Source organism: Castor canadensis, chromosome 11, assembly GCF_047511655.1.
Source record: "Castor canadensis chromosome 11, mCasCan1.hap1v2, whole genome shotgun sequence".
NCBI classification, from domain to species: domain Eukaryota; kingdom Metazoa; phylum Chordata; class Mammalia; order Rodentia; family Castoridae; genus Castor; species Castor canadensis.
Genome location: NC_133396.1, coordinates 104,400,594 through 104,421,453, shown reverse-complemented (window position 1 = coordinate 104,421,453; position 20,860 = coordinate 104,400,594). Strand labels below are relative to the sequence as shown.

The window sequence follows — 20,860 nt, the reverse complement described above, 5'->3', positions numbered from 1 at the left end:
ATACCTACCATGAACATCACATCTTCTGCTCTGGATTCTTTTTCTCTACTGGGAATTACATTTCCCTAGTACTGGCTTGTCATGTACTAAAAAACAACAAAAAACTCAACCACAAAACCATCTTTATTGAGATATAATTCATATACCATAACAATCACCCTTTCAGTGGTTGTAATTCAGTGGTTTCTTATATTCAAATTGTACAACTATTGTTACTAAGTCCAGAACATTTTCATCACTTCCACCCCCACCCCCCACTTACTCTGGCAATCATTAATCTGTGTTCAGTCTCTATGCATTTGCCTATTCTGGACATTTTTGCATAAATGAAATCATGCAGCATACGGTCTTTTTGTGCCTGGCTTCACCACCTACTCTTAATGAATCTTTACAACAATCTTGAGACAGACATTTCTGCTAGCTTATGTTGGGGAGCTTCATTTTCCTTGATCTGGTAGTAGCCATTAGCTCAAGGAAGCTGACAAGCTCCAAAACTGTTAAGAGACCAACTCCTCCCTATGCAATAGGGCAAAAAGTGTGGGGGTGGGTAAGCTAACAGGGGTTTGGTCAATTCTCTTGGCATGACCACTCTGTCATGATGGGTATGATGAACAACAAAAACTAACACTCAGCAAACATTACTTAAAAGTACTTTTTTATTTAACTTTAATTTCTGAGGTAAAATACTTTTTTCTTTCAACTTCCATAACAAAATACAGAGCTATCAGATACCCCTGGAAAAAAATATGTATATTATACATATATTTCTATAACATTACATCATATATATAATATATATGCAAAAATTTGAAGACTTTATAGAAAGCGGAACATCTAAAAGGCACTGCACAATGGAGTTAAGATTACTTACATTTTATGTACATATACACACTTTATTCTGCTTATGCGGATAACAAGTGAAGTCATCTTTCACATGTGAATGTCTTATTCACAAATCCCTGCATCACAATTTTATAACTCAAAAGAAGCCTAAATATTTCAAAACAATTAACTGGGAACTTGTTTTACTTAAGAAGAAACTAAAAATGCAACAGTTCTTGAAAGACTAAATCAAAGTTTTCTTTTAAACCACATAAAAGTAAATGCTCCATTACTGTTTATAAAACAAAAAAGCACAAACATAATTGTGGAATAAATAAAAAACAAGGGACAAACAGCAAACTGACTCTACCCATTTGGTTGGAAGTGGTATACTTCAACCTTTTTTTTTTTTTTTTTAATGCTTCTCGAAGTTTCTTGGCCCATAGGTCACTAGGGTGCAACAATTCCCTGTATTAGTGAGCTGGGTTTAATGCAGTAGAGCTTGACAACCAGGGTGAAGGGGACCCAGTATCTGTTTACATTTTACTCCTACCTATTCTTCAGAAAAGGTGAGTTCAGCAATGCTGGATGCCCTTAAGAGATCTTTACAGTTTTCTATAGCTAAAAAAGCAAACTTTTTACATGAACAAGTTCTTGATTAATGCAATTTCAATAGATTTATATCTGTAAAGTTCTAAACGTTTGGCACAGCAAATTTTGGAAATAGGGGGAGAAGTAGGTCTGGTTTTTGTCCCCCCCTTTTTTCCAACTGCTGTTGGACAGTGATGAGATGCTCATGGAAGGGAAGGGTCTGGCTGGTAGCAGGTGCTGCCAGGAGTGGGCTGGGGGGGGGGGAGGTGGAAAGGGGGGAGAGGAGAGAAAAAATCCTTTGCTACAGGAAATATCAATGACCTGTATATTCCCTGGTCTACTTCCTGAGCAAGCCCAAGTTTGGCTCTGTATAGGGAAAACCCCTCCCCCAAACCCAACCCCAGTGTGCAGTGCAAATCAACAATTACTGGTGGAATGGCAATCAAAGGAAACAATTAAAACACCAAACGATTTCTTAAAGCCAAAAACATTTTTCATGGAGTTGAACATTTTTTCGCGTGTGTTTTCAAGTGTAAAAGCAGTGACTTTTTGTTCAAACAGAAGCAGCATCTAGGAATTAATTCTGGCACTTGGGTTATAGGGGTTACAGGTATGCATTATGGATTTGTCTCCCTCTTATGTGAAGGCCCCATGTTTCTATTCCTGAGTTCATACCGACACCTGCCGGCCCTCCCCTCTAGCAGACAATGGGTGGCCAGCTGGCCTCCCTGGTTATTAGATCAGGCAATGCCAAGCAGAGAGCCTTCTTCCACCTGCTGGGCTTGCTTTCTGATTCAGAGGTAAGTCAAGGTGCAGAGAAGGAAATCTGACAAAAACGCGACCACAAAGGCAGCATGATGAAAGCCTGAGTCATTAGGGACCTCTCGCTAAGTCCCTTTCCTGGGGAAAGATGAGTCACTCATGGAATTTGGATCAAGCAAGAAAAGAACTTGTCAAGAAACAGCATGATGGACTCAAGTCATCCCAGGGCATCTATTGTCTCTCTCACCTGCTCTAACCTTTCCTGAGCCCTCTCTGGTGCATGTACTCCAGTTTAAAAAAAGAAAAAATACCCCTACAACTAAAGACAACCCTCAAATGTTATTTAGTATAGAGTCAGGAATCTCCAACTCCTGGACACTACCCCCCATGCCACCCTGGCCCTCAACAGATGTAGTTATTTCTTCTTCCTGTTGCCCTGTTGCTAGGTGGATCTGAGCCATAGCCAGGAGTTAACCTACATAGGTACATATGCACACATACACAGAAGATATTGGCTGCTGCTGCTTTTTCTCTGTCCCTAGTTCTAGTGTTTTGCGTCACATAAGATCAATCCCTTCCCATTCCTTTGAAGTTGCTAAAAGGGAATTTCCCACAAAGAAATAATTGCTATCTATAAATGGGAGTCTCATGCAGGACAGTTAACTGATCAGGGGATTCAGAACAATCTGGGCAAATGGGGATGGCAAGAATGGCAACACCACAACAGGACAGATATCAACTCTTTCCCTCATACCAGGCCTTTTGGCATCTAGTTGCCTTCTTTGTCTTCTTTCTACTACTTCCTTCAGTTTCAACAAACATCCACGTGTTCACCCAGCTACCTTCTGTGTTTCCAGGTATCATCTGTCCTTAACTCCCACAATCCTGCCTTTTTGCTACCCACCCCAACAACATCAAGAGGGAATGACAATCAGCTAGAAGTTTAACCATGTCTCAACATTCCTGGGTTATCTGAAGTGTCCATGCCCTTTACAGGTTTATGTTGACAGACCCGTATCATCTTAAAGTATGGTTCATAGTTAAGGCTCGACTTAAGAAAATGATAAAGAGAACCAGACACAATGGAAAGACATTTTCAACAATGCTGTCATGCCTCTCAGTGAACTTGCTCACAGTCACACTTTGGTTTGGCTTTCCAAACCCACAATGGAAAAAAGAAAAAATGAAGTTTGTTGTTTCATTTGTTTTGTTTTTAAAGGCATTGGGTTACTTCCTCCTGCCCTCTTCTTTCTTCCCTGAACAAGAGTTTATAACTCCTCATGGCTTCTTAGTAGGTGAAATAGGTGAAAAGTCCAAGGAGCTTGCAGCTGGACTTGCTTCCTGCCTCAACCCTGCATCTGAGAGGGGCCAGCTCCTGCACCCTCCCAGCCCTACTGTAACTGGCAGTATGCTCATGTGTTCTGAAAACATTTTTTTAAAAAGAAAAGGAAAAAAAAATGCCAGAGAATAACAGAAAAAAGGACAGAAGAAAAAGAACATCTGAACATACCCACCCCAGTAAGACTGAGATTATCTTTTCTTTCCCTGAAATAATTAAAAGAAATATTTCAGGCAAAATATTTAGTACTAATGGTCTCCCACTGCTGAACCTCCCAGCCACAATCTATTCCCTTTTATGTATCTCTCAGAGCAAAATAAACTCATTAATGGCTTTCCACATATAAATACAATAGAAAAGAAAGACCTCTGGAACCTGAACTGTCATGGGACCAGAAAGTACCTGGTCCCTTTAGGAGTTTCCTTGTCAGGAAGTGTGAGCCTCAAATGGGAAACAGGCTCCTTCCCCTTTCAGTTCAATACTCTCCCTGTGTCTTACTCACCAGGAAAAAAAGTGTGTTTACATCCCACCTAATTTACAACAGAAGATACCCATCCCATCCCCAACAGAAAAGTACAAGTCTATGCCCCAGAATGATCAAACCAGTCTAACTCCCTCCCCCCTCCCCCCAAAATCTTGCTACATAAATACATGTATGTATTTGATTATAATATAAACAGCTCCCATAGCACTTGCAGTTCTAAGCATCGGCGGCTGCTGCGAGGCCCCGGGGTCCTGCCCCATTCCAGAGGAACTTGCCAGTCTTACTAAGCTCCCGGGCTTCAGGGTCATCATTCCAGCGCCGCTTCAACCGAAGTTTTGGGGGCATCAGGGCATCTTCTTTCTTCTCAGGTGCACTGGGCTCTTTGCCAGACCTGTCCTCACTGTCTTCAGTCACCTCTAGGGGTTCTTCACTTGGGGTGCTAATGGGTATAGAGGGCCAGGTGGGTGGGGCAGTGGGGCGGGCAAAGATGGTGCCTTTCTCTTCTTCCATGGTCCTGCTTGGCACAGTGCCCTCTTCTTGACAGTGCTCCTCCTCCTCTCGGACCAACTGCTTGAGGCTCTCGGGATCCTTCTCAGAGGTGGGCTCCACCTTAATTTGCGGAGTAATAGAAGCCAAGGTGGGTGCAGGAACAGGTGTGGACTCCTCACTACTCTCCATTCTCTCCCGGTTCTTCCGTCCAATGGGTGGGGGCTGCAGCTTGATAGAAAACTGAGTAGGCTCTTCAGGATGCATTTGGCATTGCAGTGGTGGAACCATGAGCCCTGGGTAACGGGGAAAAGTCCGAGGACTCAGATGATAGTTGAACACAGAACAGGCCTGAGAATGAAGGTAGTGTTTCATTTCCTCTGGGTTGAAGGAGAAGCAACTGCTGCTGGTGAAGGGGCTCAGGCCTGGTGAGGGGCTATAGGAGAAGATGGTGGGAGTCAGGGAGAGGGCTGGTGAAATGGGGACATTTAGGACACCTCCACGGCTAGGGATTGGAGAGACAGCGAAGGGGCTGTGGGGGTCAGGGTACATCCCTGGCCTAGTGAACAGAGGAAGCATTATGTCAGGCTTGCGTTTCTGGTGGCCAATCCCGCCTCCACTGACAGCATTCCGGGAGGACACGAGATCCACGCCCCGGCGCCAGTCAGCAGCTGAGCCATCCTCCAGCTCTGAAAGCTCCACCTTTCTATCAGTGCCATTATTTGACTCCTGGGCAGAAGCACTCAGGGAGCTAGCAGAGAACCTCCCTGGCTGCACATCACCAGGTGGAGAATGGGCATCCAAAGGTGGGAAATGGAACCGGGAAGAGGCTGTTGGCACTGGTGGTGCACTCTGAGGAACCACACCTGTGATGGTAGAAAAGACAAAAGGCTGCATTGGCCATCTGGTCATTTACTATCATCACTTAGGCTAGGTAAGTACACAATGTTTAGTGGTAACAAGAAATAAACACTCCAACTGGACTGAATCATATACTTCTCTGTCTTCTTACAAATTACTGCTCAGGCTGGGTGTGGTGGTGCATACCTGTAATCCCAGTACATATGGATCATGAATTTGAGGCCAGACTGGGCTTCATAATGAGACTCTGTCTCAAAAAACCAAAGCAAACAAACAAAAACTACTCAGTTCATTCTGTTCAATTTAGTTGCTATCTTTTTCTAGCCTCTTATATTACTGTCTTCAGAGTACTCCTTACTATCTGCAACTATTTACTTGTTTTATCAATATTATAATTTCTCAAGGCAGGGGCTTCCTGTTGTTCAAAACTACATTCCTAGCAATTAGCAGGGGCCCAATAAATATTAGGTGGGTGAGTGAATGAGTACAAGAGCCTTCCCTCTCTTTTGCAACTCTAAATACTGTGTATATACCACCTGTCTCAACTTTCAGCTTTGCAAACAGTTTTCTCTTGTTTCCTTAATTTTGGCCATATGTATAAAGTAAGCAAATCTAAGCTAAACACAAACAAAACTGAAAATAGCATGCATATAAAGCAATGCATTGAAAATCCAAAGACTGAACCTCACACAGAAGGACATAGAAAAGATCATAATTAACTTAAGTTCTTATGGTGTATCTTTATTTTTGATACATAATCATTAATTTATGGATCAAGTACTTTTCAATCTCTTCATTGATACTTCTCTCTCCTGATAAGTCCTATATAATGATCTCTCTATATAGTGATCTTCACTCCCATTCAAACATTGAGGAGGCTAGGAGAAAATCCAGGACCTACTACTCCTTTTCCCAAGTTTGACTGCTAAATTTGAAACTCTAAGCAGAAACTATCATGTACTAACCATACCAACTTGAAAAGTTCACAAGTTCCCAACTTCTCCCAAAGGCCCTACATACGGCCTGAGGAAAGGTTTGCCACTGAGGCCAGAGGGACTGTGTAGGTTCCTGGAGGTGCCAGTGGCTTCTATCATAATGATATTTGAAGGTTTCTTTACACTCTGAGGGAGAGGGAAAAGAGAAGGAAAAAAGCAAGACCAAAAAAAACAAAACAAAAACAGAACAAAAAAACCCCCTACAATCAATGAAAGTATGGTAGTCTTAGAGAGGAAACAACAACAACAACAACAACAAAAGTACATGAGCTAAAGTGTGGTTAGGAATTGCTCCTCAATTAGCTGAACCCTTCTACTCTTGGTCTAATAGTCATTCTCAGATTTGAGTCTGGGCTTTCTAGGTGCATGTGACTGAGTGACACTGTGCCAAAGGAGCATTTCCTGAACTAATGTTCCACAGAAAACTTCACTGCAGAACTTTTAAAAAAGGCCCCTGATTTAATCTTAATTAAGAAAAACAGACAGATGATCTTGCATATGATTTGGATAAGAGTTAAAAGAATCCCAGCCCAAAACTATCTCTTTTTTCATCTTATTACAGTGACTAAAATTCTATCCTTTTAGATTCTTTTGGCTCTTTCTATTAAGAGTATATATAGTTAAAAGCAAGAGAAAAGAACAACAAAAAAAACCCCCAAAACTTATATGGGCTGGGTGCCCCACTTTTATGTTGTATGTTGAGATGTCAAATCTAATACTCTGTTTGAAAAAAAAAAAAGTTTGGTGCTAAAAAAGTGTAAATAGTATTGTTCTGAAAGAAGATCACTTCCATGAAGCCATCACGAGATTCAAATAGTAGAGCTGGAAAACCTGGGTCTGAAGCTCAGTTCTGGCATTTTCTACTTTGTAATTAACTAGTATAAGTAACAAACTGGAGTTTTTGATCTCCCTCTGGAAAAACTGGAAATAATAGTCTTTGCCTAGGTTCAAACCCTGGTCCTAGTTGTGTGCCTGTAATCCTATCTACTTGGGAGGCTAAGTTTGGGAGGATCATGGTTTAAGGGCAGCCCAGGCTGATAAGTTTGTGAGACCACATCTCCAAAATAACCAGAAGAATAATTGGAGATGTGGCTCAAGTGGCAGAACCCCAATCCCACTAAAAAAAGAAATAAAAATATTCGTATGTATTCTGAAGGACAGAATAAGTGATAAGTATAATGTGGGAAGAAAAGGAAAGTCCTGTTTCCTAAGCAATTTAGAAATGCTTGGCTAAAGCAAGCTCAAGTTAGCATTTTTTTTTTTTTTTGGTGGGACCAGGGTTTGAACTCAGGGCTTCTTGCTTTAAAGCAGGCAGTCTACCACTTGAGCCACACCTCCAGTCCATTTTGCTCTGGTTATTTTGGAGATAGGATCTTGCAAACTATCTGCCCAGGCTAGCTGAAACCATGATCCTCTCAATCTCAAGCCTCCCAAGTAGCTAGGATTATAGGCAGGTACTACTGGCACCTGACAGTTTTTTTTTTTTTTTTTAACAGAGACATTCTGAAATTTATTAAAAATCTGTAAGGAGAAATAACAGATTAACATTTCCAAATGCATTTAGGTAGCCAGGCACCGGTGGCTCATGCCTGTAATTCTAGCTACTTGGGTGGCTGAAACTGGGAGAAGCATGGTTCAAAGCCAACCCACAAAAATAGTTTTTGAGACCCCCATCTCCAAAAATATAACCAAAGCAAAATGGACTGGAGGCGGGGTTCAAGCAGTAGAGTGCCTGCTTTGTAAGTGCGAAGCTCTGAGTTTAAACTCCAGTCCCACCAAAAAAACAAATAAACAAACAAACAAAAAAAGCACTTAGGTAGGACAAAGAAAGGTGAGACTGATGTATGAAAGGGAGCATTCTGACCCCTTCCCTCTGACTAACTGGAATTGCCCCACTTTTATGTTGTATGTTGAGATGTCAAATCTAATACTCTGTTTGAAAAAAAAAAGTTTGGTGCTAAAAAAGTGTAAATAGTATTGTTCTGAAAGAAGATCACTTCCATGAAGCCATCACGAGATTCAAATAGTAGAGCTGGAAAACCTGGGTCTGAAGCTCAGTTCTGGCATTTTCTACTTTGTAATTAACTAGTATAAGTAACAAACTGGAGTTTTTGATCTCCCTCTGGAAAAACTGGAAATAATAGTCTTTGCCTAGGTTCAAACCCTGGTCCTAGTTGTGTGCCTCTGGACAATCTACTTCTCGATGCCTCAGTTTTCTTACCTATAAAATAGATAGTAATAGGACCAATTCTAATGTTTTGAGAATTAAGAGTTAACATTTTGTAAAGCTCTTAGGACAGTACCAGTGCATAGCAAATTGCATGTTGTTAAAATTATTTATTAGGTGATATTATAGTTTAAAAAAATCAAAACTTAGAAAAGAATCTATCATTCAAGTAGGGAACATATGTGAGAAAATAGGATTAGAGCTATGTTAAACTTCCTGGGTGTGGTAAGGTTATCGTGGTTATGGAAAGGAGTGTCCTTGTTCCTGGGAGATACATGCTGAAGTACATAGGGGTGAAGTGCCATCATGTCTGCAACTTAATCTCAAAAGATTTAAAAAGTACATATAAATAGAAAGAGATAAAGCCAATGTGGCAATAATGTTAACCATTTAGTGAGTCTAGATAAAAGATTTATGGGTGTTCACTGTTCTTAATCCAATTTTTCTGTAGGTTTGAAGTTTTCCAAATTAAAAATAAAAAACTAGGATGGGGGTAGGTGGGCGTAGGAAGGGTGTAGAATGAGAGGTTTCATATTTATCCCTGAACTAGTGTATCCTACCCCTATCTGCTGATATGTAACCCTTTTTGCTAGTATCTTCTGTATTGTTTCTACTATTTCTTATGAAAATTCAAGTAAGTATTAATTAGTGATAAAAATAATACTATATATATAGAAGCACTTTTTTTGTGGTACTGGGGTTTGAACTCAGGGCCTCAGGCTTACTAGGCAGGATCTCTGCCATTTGAGCCACTTCACTAGCCTTTTTTTTTAATGTGTCAGGTATTTTTGAGGTAGGGTCTTACTTTTTCCCCTGGGCTAGTCTTGAACCATGATCCTCCTGACCTCTGCCCTCCTGAGTAGCTAGGATTATGGGCATGAGCCACTGGCACCCGGCTCTTTCTTTTTCCTTTCTTTTTTGAGACAGGGTCTCACTATTTAGCCCAGTCTGGCCTCAAATACAATCCTTCAGCCTCAGCCTCCTACATGATGGGATTACAGGTGTATATCGGCACATATGGCTTGTAGAAGTACTTCAACACTATTAGGTTGTGTCTTTTCTTGTGGTAGTAGGGTTGAACTCAGGGCATGCTTGCTAGGTTAAGTGCCCCCAGTCCTTAACACTATCCAAATGTTAAGTGTTCTACCCTAAACTGTTCAGTGAGTAGAACTGAGGAGAAAGGAAAAAAGAATACCCCTTTCCTCAATAACTTTTGTATTACTTGATTATATTACAATCAGCCATGCATTGCCTTTCTTTTTAAAAATATGGAAACCAAGGGTTGGCAGAGTGGCTCAAGTAGCAGAACACAGCCCTGAATAGTTCCACCTGTTCAAAAAGCCCCCCAAAACAAACAAACAAAAAACCAAAAAACTAGACAGCAACCAATCATCTGTAGCAGGAGCTCTTTGGTCTCTAAGATCTAAATTCACATAGCTCTACTTTTTAGAGCACTTACTACATTTCACATTGTATTAAACCTAGGATATCTTATCTCTCCAGCTAAATTCTAAATTCCTTGAGGGAAGGAACTCTCCATAATCTTTATCTTTTTTCTTTTTTTTGTCTTCAGGGGTTAACACATTATCTGTTGAACAAATAAATGAATCCTGATTGAGGGGAGGAATGTCTGATCTATTAAATCAGAGCAACATTTCAATAGCTCAATCTTTCAGGAACTGTTTCCTGAGAAACTGTTCAACAGATTACCATTCAACCTACCCTGGTCAGTCTTTGACTTTGCTGTCCTCATCCTTATTGTCATCTGTAAAATGTGAATACTAAGACACACACTTGACCAGGGTATAAGGGTAGGATGAGATAATTCACCAAACCACTAGGTAAAGCACCTTGACTAAGTATATGTCTAATAAATAATACATTCCTTTGCCATCATAAAGTTTACCTTAAACACTTTGCCTATGTGGGTAAAAGTTCAACACAAATGAATGACTGGTTCCTTGGAGTCATTTGTACTTACTATGTGAGCAATGAAATCATATACCTAAAAGAAAGGTATACTATTTAGTTTTCCCTGTGACTTTTTTTTTTGGTGCTGAGGCTTGGAATCCAGGGCCTTCCGCATGCTAGCAAGTGCTCTTCTGATTTATATTCCAGTCCCTCCCTGTAACTTCTTGATTAGGATCTTGAGGTTGTTAAGGATCATTGTTGATTCAACTGCTTTAGGGTATAACAGGTGTGTGAGACCACTACTGCTAGGTTTCTAGAACAGATCCTTATTGTCTTATTCTGGACAAAATAAAAGTCTCTATTTCCTTGTCCTGGAAAACCATATTACTCCCAGGGGCTGATGGATACCCTATTTCAGTTTATCCAAGTGGCTGTACTTCAGAGTTTTCAGTTACCAAAAAAGGATCAAAGAACAAGACCAATGAAGCATTTTTGGGATTGTGGTGGTGGTGAACATGAATACATTCTTCAAAATTGTTGGTATGCTCACTAAAGGCCTAATTCTTTTAGGCACACAGGGAAGAGGTAAGAATGAGAAATAGAGGAAACAATATTCCAGTGGCTAGAACAGGTCTGATTTCCTAATGCCGCTCCCTCAGGCACAAGGAAAGAAAACAGGTTGTAATTAGAGAGATGCATTCCAATACCACTTTTTTTTTTTTTTAAATGCATGCCCCAGGGACAGGAGGGAGTGGTTACAGAGAGATGGAACTGTAATGATAGCAGAGTCAAGCTGAAACTGCCCTAACTTGTTGTGTATAGTAATTATATATCTGCAATGGATTTTAGCATTATATTCTCTTGGACACACCCCCACTCTAATTTTTCAAGTTTCTTCCAACTTTTCTCTGAGAAGTTATATTATTTCAGAATCATGATCAATTTTGTTTTAAAATATGTAAGGCCACAAAAACACAACAATGATGATCTGGCCAAAATAATTAAATATAATCTATTTTCTTGAGCAAGGGGGATAGTTTTCATATCAACTCCCTTCCCCTCAACAAACACACCTACTGAAAACACTGCCTTTAGCATCAAGAGAGGAGCTGCGATGGAAAGCTGTCACTTACAGAATCTAGAGGGGAAGCCCTGCTACACTTAAAAGGAGAGAAGTAACCCCAGAGTCTTGTTTTCTGAAGAGTTGTTGGTGCAGATCAAAGACGCTGCCTTTCACTGCAAACATGCGAACCTCCCCTTCTCTGATCAAGGATGCTGTGGTTTTGATGATATTCACTTGATAAGAGAGAGCTTGGTAGTTTCATAGAAAATCGGAAGTGTTTGTAGAAACAGGTTCACATCCATAAAAGAGGTATTGGGTAGGGTGTTAAAAGTTAGTCCTGAACTTAAAAATCAACACAAACCTATGGAACACCATTCCCAAATAAGATAGTTTGTAAATAATATGCAGAAAAGGGAGTTTAAAAAAAAAAACAAACTCATCTATCTTGATACTGCACAGCCTATTACTCCCCTTAGGAGAGTTCTCCCGACTTGAAGAACACTGAGATAATTGAAGGGATCACATTACTTCAGTTTTTCTAAATTCCCTTAAACATGCCATGTCTTAGACTTGGGTTTTTAAAATTCTTTTTAATTCAAAATTCACTCTCAACCAAAGCAGTTTGCATCTTACCACTTGACCGAATGTTGATGAATGGGTAGTTGGGCATCACCAGCTTATTGAAGTTAAATTTATAAGTAAATCGTTTCCCTTTTGTTTTATGAAGGATCCTCTTGTTGTAATAGTATCTGTAAAAACAGGAACATGTCATTTTATCTTCTAGCTACTGACAGCTTTTGATATATGTAGGTAATTACTAAGACCAACAATTCTTGCTCTAAAAGTTACTCACAAACAACACTATTGTTCTTTTGTAGCTTAGTTCTTAGGTTAGGCAAGAACACTGAAAAACGTACTTTTCTCATTCAATTTTCAGGTAAGCGCTAGTCTTTGGCTCAAAGTTTACAAAGACATCCTTACTATAAGATCCTAAACACCCACTCTAGCTCTAACCACTTCTCTGCCTCTCTACAACTTCAATTCTGTAGTCCACTTCCTTCCTGCTCTACTCTAAGTTGCTAACTGCCTAGTTTCTTTCTGTTTTGCCCAGGTGGGGTCCAACAAGTCTTCTGGGAGATTTGATGTGGTTAGTCTGGAGGCCTAAGAGTCCAAGGCACAAAGGAATGAGACCTGCTTTACGGTGGCTAGTGAGACAAGGGCATATACTGATCTGGAAAACAGCAGCCACCTTGGCCTACTTTACTGTCAAGACTAAAAGGGATGTGGGAGGCTTCAGCAAAGCCACTGCACAGATTTTACATTCAGGATATTAAGAATGAATGAAGAAAGTCAGGGAACTTCAATGTACCTGGAACCTTTAACTTGGATTCTATTAAATAGCACAGGTCATAAACTGCCTCCTGGCTCCCTAAAAGCCAAAGGATTAAGAAATTTAAAAACTGACAAAGTGAAGAGAATCTGAGAGAATTTATGGTGATCAATCTTTAGACATGCTAGAACAACCTATGGACTGAAAACTGAGCCCACAAATATAATTCCTAAGTATCTCTGTCAGTACTTAAGTAGCTCTTGCTGTCACTCAGCAAGCCCTCCTCCTCTGCTTGTTTTACCCTTTTCTAGCTTCTTCTAGGAGAGCCCAAGTAAGAGAAATTCCAATTGATTCCCAACAAGGAAGTCTAAACTAATCCTTTGGGCTATAAATGAGCTCCAATCCCTGTTTCACTATACACTCTCACCCACTACAAAGCAGAATCAGCAGTCTGTCAGGATCCAGTGCCAGCCACATTGGAATTCCCTCCTACATATAACCAAAGATATGCTTTTTCTCCTCCTGTGCCTGTGCTACTCGGATTTAACTCCTCTTCAACTCCCACTTCAAAGCTACACATTATTCACTAAGATAGTGTAGTCACTTATCACCTGATACCCCTTTTATCTAACACTCACCAAACTGCGTGGTCTCCTTCCAATCTGTTAACACCACAAATTTGGGAATCCTTTCTCTTACCTGAGGGCCCGGCTCAGCTTGTCATAATTCATCTGTGGTTTGCATTTCCTGCGGCCCCAGAGGCGGGCCACCTCATCTGGATCCTTGATGACAAACTCCCCGTACTCTCCCTGCTGCCAGGCAATGACATGGCGGAACTCTTCCTTCTGCAGCAGCTCCAGGATGAAGTGCCACAGCTGGATCTGCCGGGAGCCTGGGGATGACTCTGTTTTGTAAGCCCAGTCAGGAAACTGATACCCTTTAATGTGAAAAGGGCAAGATCAAAGTAGTCAGGAGCTAGGTACATACATACCAGCATCCCAACTTCACATTCCACTGTTCAAAATCTCTAGAGTGCTTTACAAACATGCCACAAACATCCCTCCAGTCAGCTGGGGCTAATAACAACAGAGGAGAGGAAAGGACAGAGAAATTACCTATCCTTGTGGCAATCACTGAATCTGATAAGGTTGGGCAGCAGCACCCAGGTGTCCTAATCTCTTACGCTTTCATATGTTACCAAATCTCACACCTGCTTTCTACGAGGGTATGAAGGTTCCAAAAGGAACAACCAGGAAAGGTAAACTAATGTTTTAGGAAAGTACAGCTGAAAATTCTTTACCCCACAGGTTGGAGTTACATCTCAAACAGGAAAGAGATGCTAAAACTTGGGATTAAAGTGTGCTGACCAGGCATGTTAAATAATGTTCATAGGAAACAAGCCTACAACCATCCTACCAAGATCCACCCAGTCAAGAGCTGTCAATCATGGTCTAGCATTTGTGAACAAACCCCAAGAAAAGAGAACAGGAACCACCAAGGGACATTCCAGGAACATCAGAGATGATTAACTTCTACTCACCTCCACCTCCTTCTGGCTTTTCCACGATGCTACAGCCTGCTTTCATTTTCGCCCTCCTGCTGAGAGACACAAGCCACACAATTACTTTGAGATACTATGTATTATCCTCCTAAGATTTTCTGGCTTAGTCTTTCCCCAAACTTCCTTTTCTCTATTTTTCCTTCCTTATACAATGCTCTGTCTTTCAAACATGTCACCTGCAAACTGCTAATCCTCAAGTCATCAAATGATGGTCCTCAGGTCATCAGCTTCAAAGCCATAATTATCTCTCACCTGACTTTAAACCACAAAGTGTAAACACTGTCCTTAATATTTGCTTTCTTCCTCCTGACCAACCCTTCAAACGTTTAAAAAAAAAAAAGGTTACAGTAAAACGGATCCAAAAAGGCAGCCAAAACAAGCAAAACAGTTTGTCTTCTATTACTAGACAAGCCCAGATGCCAAGATACACAAGCCTGAGTTCACCCAGATGTACCAGTTTAAAGGGTGAAAAAAATCCAAATCCATTTGATTCCCACTCAAGAATGAACATGTGATTTTGATTTATTTTACTGAATTATGTGAGATGGGAGAAAGAAAAGCCTTCCAGTCAGAAACTGCCCACTCCCCCTGGAAAAACACTCTGGGATACAGGAAATAAACACAACATATGTATAGTCACTCTGTATAAAACACACACTGACACTCTTAACAGTATTTTGAAGAAAAATTATGTTAACCCTTTAATGGGGGGGAGTGGCAAGCATTTCTGGGGCCAATGAGTGGAGGGTGTCTTGCCCTCATCTGAATTCATTCCATCCAGATTTATAGTTCTTTAATAAATTTCCTGTTCCTATCAACAAGCAGCTTTATGTCAGTCAGTCCTTCAGCAAAAAGGGGGGAAGGGTGAACTGCCAGAGGGAAATGGGGGCAGGAGAGGGCAGATCTACCCTTATTGTTCCCCAGGGTGGATGACAGGCCCTCAGCACCCACACTAGCAGGAGTCTGGAGGGAATGTAAAGACCTCAGTGGCCCCAGGGTGAGGTGGGGATAAATTCCTCATCTTGGAAATTTCATGGACCCTAGGATTCCTCTAGAATCTTTGAACTTTCTTTCTCAACATACACATTAAGGAGACCAGTAAGTTTCTGTCTATAAAACTAGCAGGGGCTGAGGAGGAGATAAATAGCCCAAAGGAAGGAGAAAACAGACACAGACACACACGAGATCTACAACAAGGCACCAGGGGCTGAGGCAGGACCTTCCTCTCCCATTTCCGTGACAATGAGGGAGGAAAAACACTAATTTCCTCACGGCTCCAGGGGGCTGCCCTGCACTCCCACTCCTACATTGCTCTGCAGTATCGTGGAACCTCTGCCCCTTCAACCGGCAGGACTGGGGGGTCCAAACCTCCACTGTAACGATGAACCGACCTGAAGCCCTCTCTCAATACAACGCATCCCCAATTTTCCCCATAAAGGCCCCGCTCTCTGGAGCCTGGAGGCGCCTCTGCAGGCTTTTCACCAATTCACTCCGAGAACATTCTGTCCAAGTAGGGTCGCTCGACTCAGCTCTGCAAACCCCAGCCCCTTGCCCCATCTCAGATCGCGACCACTCCCCGAAGAGTTAACCATGCACAGTCGGGTCCTGCAGAAGTCCGCAGAGCGCGCGGTCCCGGCTCCCACCGCCCCCAGAGCCTCCGTTCCTCTCGCCTCCCGGCTGGGCCTCCGGACGCAGTGTCCGCGGGGACACCTCACGAATGCTGCCCGGGGTCCTGTCGCCCCTCAGACGCGGGCCCCCTCCTCCCTTGCCCTGGTTGAGGCCCGGTTGGGATGGCACAGCCGGGAGGGCGACACCGACCCCAGAGACGCCGATCCTGCCGGGGACCAGGGGGCTGGTTGCGAGGGGCACGGCAGCCGCGACCGGGCCAGGACTCACCTCTCCCCGGTACGGTCCGTCTTGGGTCCGGTCTCCTCCGCGGCGTCTCCGGCTCCTCCTCATCCACCCCAGCAGGAAGTGACCTCCTCGGCTGCTTTCGTCACTTCCATCCTCACAGAGAGGGAGGGGGAGGAGGCGGCGCCCTCCCGCCGGCTCCAGACCTTGTCGCGCCGCACCCAGCCGCGTCTCCTTTTCTTTTCTCCTTTCCGCAGACGCCAACTTCCGCCCGCACTCCGCCCCTGCGCGCACCTCCCGCCGAACGTCCCGCGCCTCCGCCCGGTGCGCCGCGTGCGTCACGCTGCGGGAGCACGTTACGCACGCTCGCGGCGGTTGGCGCGGCCGGGCCTGGCTGCTTGGAGCTGGTCGGCGGTAGTCTCCGGAGTGATGCGTAGTGGTGCGGGGTTGTGCGGTAGGGCCTTGCGCCGGGCCTACCTGCCGCGGGAAGGGACCTCGCAGACCCCACAGAAGGGCCCGGGCTCGGGGTAAAGTCTCCGCGCACCGAGGAGAGGAGACCACCTTTCCCCAGAAAAGGACGCTCACAGTGGGAAGGAGGGCCCGCAGGCTCAGGCATCAGACACTCTTCTCTCTGCCCTAAGAAAGGGCCCTTTCATACTCATTTGAAAGCAGCCACGGAGCCTGGGTGAAGTTCTGGCATTGCCTCCTTGTAATGAGCAGGGAGTATGACCGCTTCCTCCCTTGGCCATGTCATTCAGCAGATAGTCTTTGCCCCATCCTAGCAGCTTGCAAGTCTTTTCCTTAATTCATTCACACATCTCCCCTTTCCTTTACCCTTTGTTTTTGCTTGAGCAATTCCAAATAGCTTGTGCAAAGCTTAGCTTATTTTTTTCTTCCTTCACGGCTTCATAAGAAGGAATTTCAACTTTATGTCCAACGCCTATCCCTTAAATCCAAGTGGTGTCCAGGCCTAGTTTGACTCCGGAGGCAGAGAGTGGGGAATTAATAAATGTGAAGATGAGAGGTGGGATGAATTGAAGATCGGTTTTAATCAAATCAAAACTTTGTTTTGTACCATTGCCCTAATAGCACCTTTCCATTTTATCTGTCACAAAGAACATAGAAATATTATCATTAGTAGTGAAAGTTTTGGACATGCTACCTTACCTTATATGTTTAAAAAAGAAGGGATTATAGCATTGGTGATGTCAGGTCTTTTCTACTTAAGAAGTTCTAGTATATAGATGAATAAAGTGAGCAAAATTTAAGTGCCAGAGGCACTTACCAATATCTGCAGAGGCTTACCAATATCTGCAAGTAGACCGTGAGTTCTTTGTAAGAATCGTCTATATATTTTCTACTGCATCATACCTAGAACAATGAAAAATACCCAGAGGTTTGATTGAACAAACCCAAAACATCTGGGATTTAGTTAAAAGATGGAGATTGTATTTAGGTCCTCAAGTCTTGAACTTCTAGCTTTTTATGTTGGTTGTTACTTAATCTCTCTGTTTCAGTTCCTCATCTGTCTAAAGGTAATATATTTCCAGTCTATTTGTGGACACCTACAGATGTCTATAGGTATTTCATTGTATATTAGATAATATAGGTATCATCGTATTAGATACGTTATACACATAGAGTGCTTAAGAGAAAATGGCACATTGTAAATATGGCAGATGAATAAATGGCAGAAATAATCACAAGAATCATTATAAGAATCCCAAGTTCTCCTACCCTGGAAATCTTAGTAATTGTGTCACCTCAGAAATCGGGGTGATCAGGAATGAGCAGTTTCATCAGGAAGTCTGAAATTGCTAATCTATTAGCTCATGGCCCAAATGGTCATGGTTAGAGCCAGCACTGTCAACTTCAAGGACCTTGTGTTTTACAAAGGGCCAGGATCAGAGTATAAAGACTGCATGTATTTGACTCACCTCAGACTCCTATTGGTTCTTTGCTGCTGGTCCTCTGGCTAATTGGGGTCACAAAGGATGATTTGAGTAAACAGCAGAGATAAGTAGGTCTCTGTACTTGGCTGGAGTCTGCATTGATGCATTGAGAAATGTTTAGATCCTAGAAGAACTCAACAGAGTTTTTACACTGAGAATCTTATCACTGCTCTGAAACTCAAAAGGTAAATTTGGGCTTGATAAATCAAACAATCATGTCCCCAACACTGAGTGGGTCTGGGTAGATGAACTGTGCACTGGGAACCTCTCCTGGTTCCCAGTCTCCTGGGGAGACTGGGATGGCTGGGGACTTCTTGCCCAGTATACCATCATCTCCTTCACTATAGCACTGTTGCCTTCTGCATCTGCTGCAAACAGGCTTTTTCACTCTGAAGATTCTTTGTGCTCCTGAAATGGAGAGTGCACGCACCTTCTGAAAGCATGGGGGTGGAAACCCTGAGGGCACAGCCTAGGAGTCGGACAGGCTGTAATCTCTCTTGAGTTTCTGCTTGCTCAGAGCCCTCTTTGTCCACTGACACTATCCTCCTACCCCTTCTCACTCTTCAGTATAATTGTTCCACATGTCCAGGACAAGTTTCTGTTCTAAACCACACACTCTCAACTCCACTCTCACTGCAATACAGCTACTCTACTTTTTTTTTTTTTTGTGATCCTCCTGAAGTGCTGGGATTACAGGCATGAACCATCATGCCTGGCTTTTCCTACAGCTTCTTAAATTAAATAAAATAAATAAAAGAGGGACTCTTAAAATGTATTTTTCTTCCAAAAACATTTCCTGAATTTCTCTTTTTCTATCCTTCCAGTTGTACTTCTTTATTGCTTCCGTTTTCATTTACACGCCTAGGTTTTCCACACCCAAAACCTACCCGGACACATATATGATATAAATGCTTTCCTGTCTGCTCTTGTATTAGTTAGCCATTCTTTATCATCTGTGTGTCATGTACATATTTGTTCTTCCTAGTGTGTTTGTTTTAGGTTGCAGGCCCTCAGAGATTAGAGACAGTCTGCACAGTGTCCTAAGCAGTTCTTTGCCACCATTTGGAGTGCCTAATTATGATAATTTCCTTCTCTGCTGTCCTGTGCTGAGTTGCTGATGGATGAGGCTGGCTTCTTCTCTCTCCCTCTGTCCCCAGTAAGTTTCCCAGGAAAAGGCAGGTAGCCTCTTTCCCCCAAAGTTTGTTCTTTTTGTATTTTGGATTTAGAAGACCTAAGTTTCAGTTATAGGTCTGCCCTTTGCTGACTCTGTTCTCTGACAGGCCACTAACTTTCTCTGAGTTTCAGCCTCCTCCTATCTAAAAGGGGACATTATTGATGTCCTTGATGAGGACAGAGTGTAATAGCTACCGTGGAGCGCTTGTAAACTATGAAACCCTTTGCAAAGGTCAAGGATTGTGATTACTCTTGCTACCATCCTAGACTCCACGTTGTTCTTGGTATCAAGAACTCAAACTTGACAGCAGTTACCACATAATTTCACAAACTTTGAATAGATTCAGTGTTTCAAATTTGGGTTGGAATCTAGTGAGAAAAGAATTTTGTTTTGAGAGTTAGGGCTTTTGGGTTTCTCATTTAGGCATTAGTTTAGAAGGTTTAGTTTTTAATCATCCTGCTCAGTTTCTCCATCCATAAAATGACCATGACAAGAATTTCCAGGAAGAAAAAATACTATAACATTAATACATTATTGACATTTATGAAGCCAAAGACTGAAGGATGGATGTGAAATTGACTTATTTATACTGTTTGTGGCTTGGTGTCCCCTTCAGTAAATTTAAGATAAGTTATAAAAGAATAAACTTTGACTAGATACTATTTGCATTTTACCACATTGGGCTACATTAGCTTGTAAAGTCTTATGTTTTGGTTTATTTTTCCCATCAACCTAAAGTTGTTGTGAGGATAGAGGAATTAATGTCAGTAACATGATTGGGGATCCCCAGACTAAAGGTTAAGTGAGTCCAAAGCAGAAGTAACTTTGCTCAAAGTTACGGCTCAACCAGAAAGAGCTGAGAGCTTGGCTATTTATTTAGCAATGATTTGGGGACTCAAGGACTCTCCGGGATTCCACGTCCATCACAGTCCACAAATACCCTTGCCTCTCATTTCCCGTTTTTAGGTCTTGGTTCCCCCCTCTCAGATCAGCACAGTAGAGAAGGTAGTGAGAGATCACGAAGAAGCAGAATGGGAAAACAGAATCAATAGGAGGAAATGACCACTTACGCTATTTTAGCTTTTTTTTTTTCCTAGCATCCCTGGAGAAAGAGTCCCCTAACCAAATGTTGGATTGCCACAATTTATAACTTCTTCCCAGAAGCCTGCTGAAGCTATATGGAGCAGAGTGCTAGCTTCTAGTCTTAACATATCTAGGATGTGTTTTCCAAGACCTGGCATTTGCTCCCTGCTCTTACAATATCTGAAACCTTGACCTGCTTACTACATAAATCTTTTTACTTTCTTTTGTATTTATTCACTATTCATATCCGGATCTCACTGCATTCTCTTTATGACTGTCCATGTCATTTGTCATCCTTAAAGGGCAGAGGCTGTGTCTACTTCTCATTATATAATGGCCAATAAAAAATGATAGTCACTGTAATAGAG

The 20,860-nt window shown here is 42.3% G+C and overlaps 1 protein-coding gene across 3 annotated transcripts; it reads right to left on the bottom strand.

The window, feature by feature from the left end:
* Window positions 1-638: 638 nt before the first annotated feature.
* Etv3 (ETS variant transcription factor 3) lies at window positions 639-16,562 on the bottom strand. 3 transcript variants are annotated; one of them, XM_020163446.2, is made up of 5 exons: window positions 16,329-16,561; window positions 14,412-14,470; window positions 13,571-13,808; window positions 12,175-12,290; window positions 639-5,350 (listed from the first exon to the last, which is right to left on the bottom strand). In XM_020163446.2, the coding sequence occupies exons 2-5, from the start codon at window positions 14,455-14,457 to the stop codon at window positions 4,215-4,217; spliced, it is 1,536 nt and encodes a 511-aa protein (XP_020019035.1). In that variant the 5' UTR covers window positions 14,458-14,470; window positions 16,329-16,561; the 3' UTR covers window positions 639-4,214. The 3 variants fall into 3 exon arrangements, with proteins under 3 accessions (XP_020019035.1, XP_020019036.1, XP_073903889.1); XM_020163447.2 differs by having other exon boundaries at window positions 14,412-14,467; XM_074047788.1 differs by having other exon boundaries at window positions 4,771-4,920; window positions 16,329-16,562.
* Window positions 16,563-20,860: the final 4,298 nt, after the last annotated feature.

What these genes read in the sequence shown, in the direction of transcription:
- Etv3 (XM_020163446.2), bottom strand. Translation starts at nt 14,457, where the DNA reads ATGAAAGCAGGCTGTAGCATCGTGGAAAAGCCAGAAGGAGGTGGAG. An exon ending in AAAGCCAGAAGGAGGTGGAG is followed by an intron (nt 13,809 to 14,411) that starts GTGAGTAGAAGT and finishes TTCACATTAAAG; the next exon opens with GGTATCAGTTTCCTGACTGG. An exon ending in CATCAACATTCGGTCAAGTG is followed by an intron (nt 5,351 to 12,174) that starts GTAAGATGCAAA and finishes CTACCATCACAG; the next exon opens with GTGTGGTTCCTCAGAGTGCA.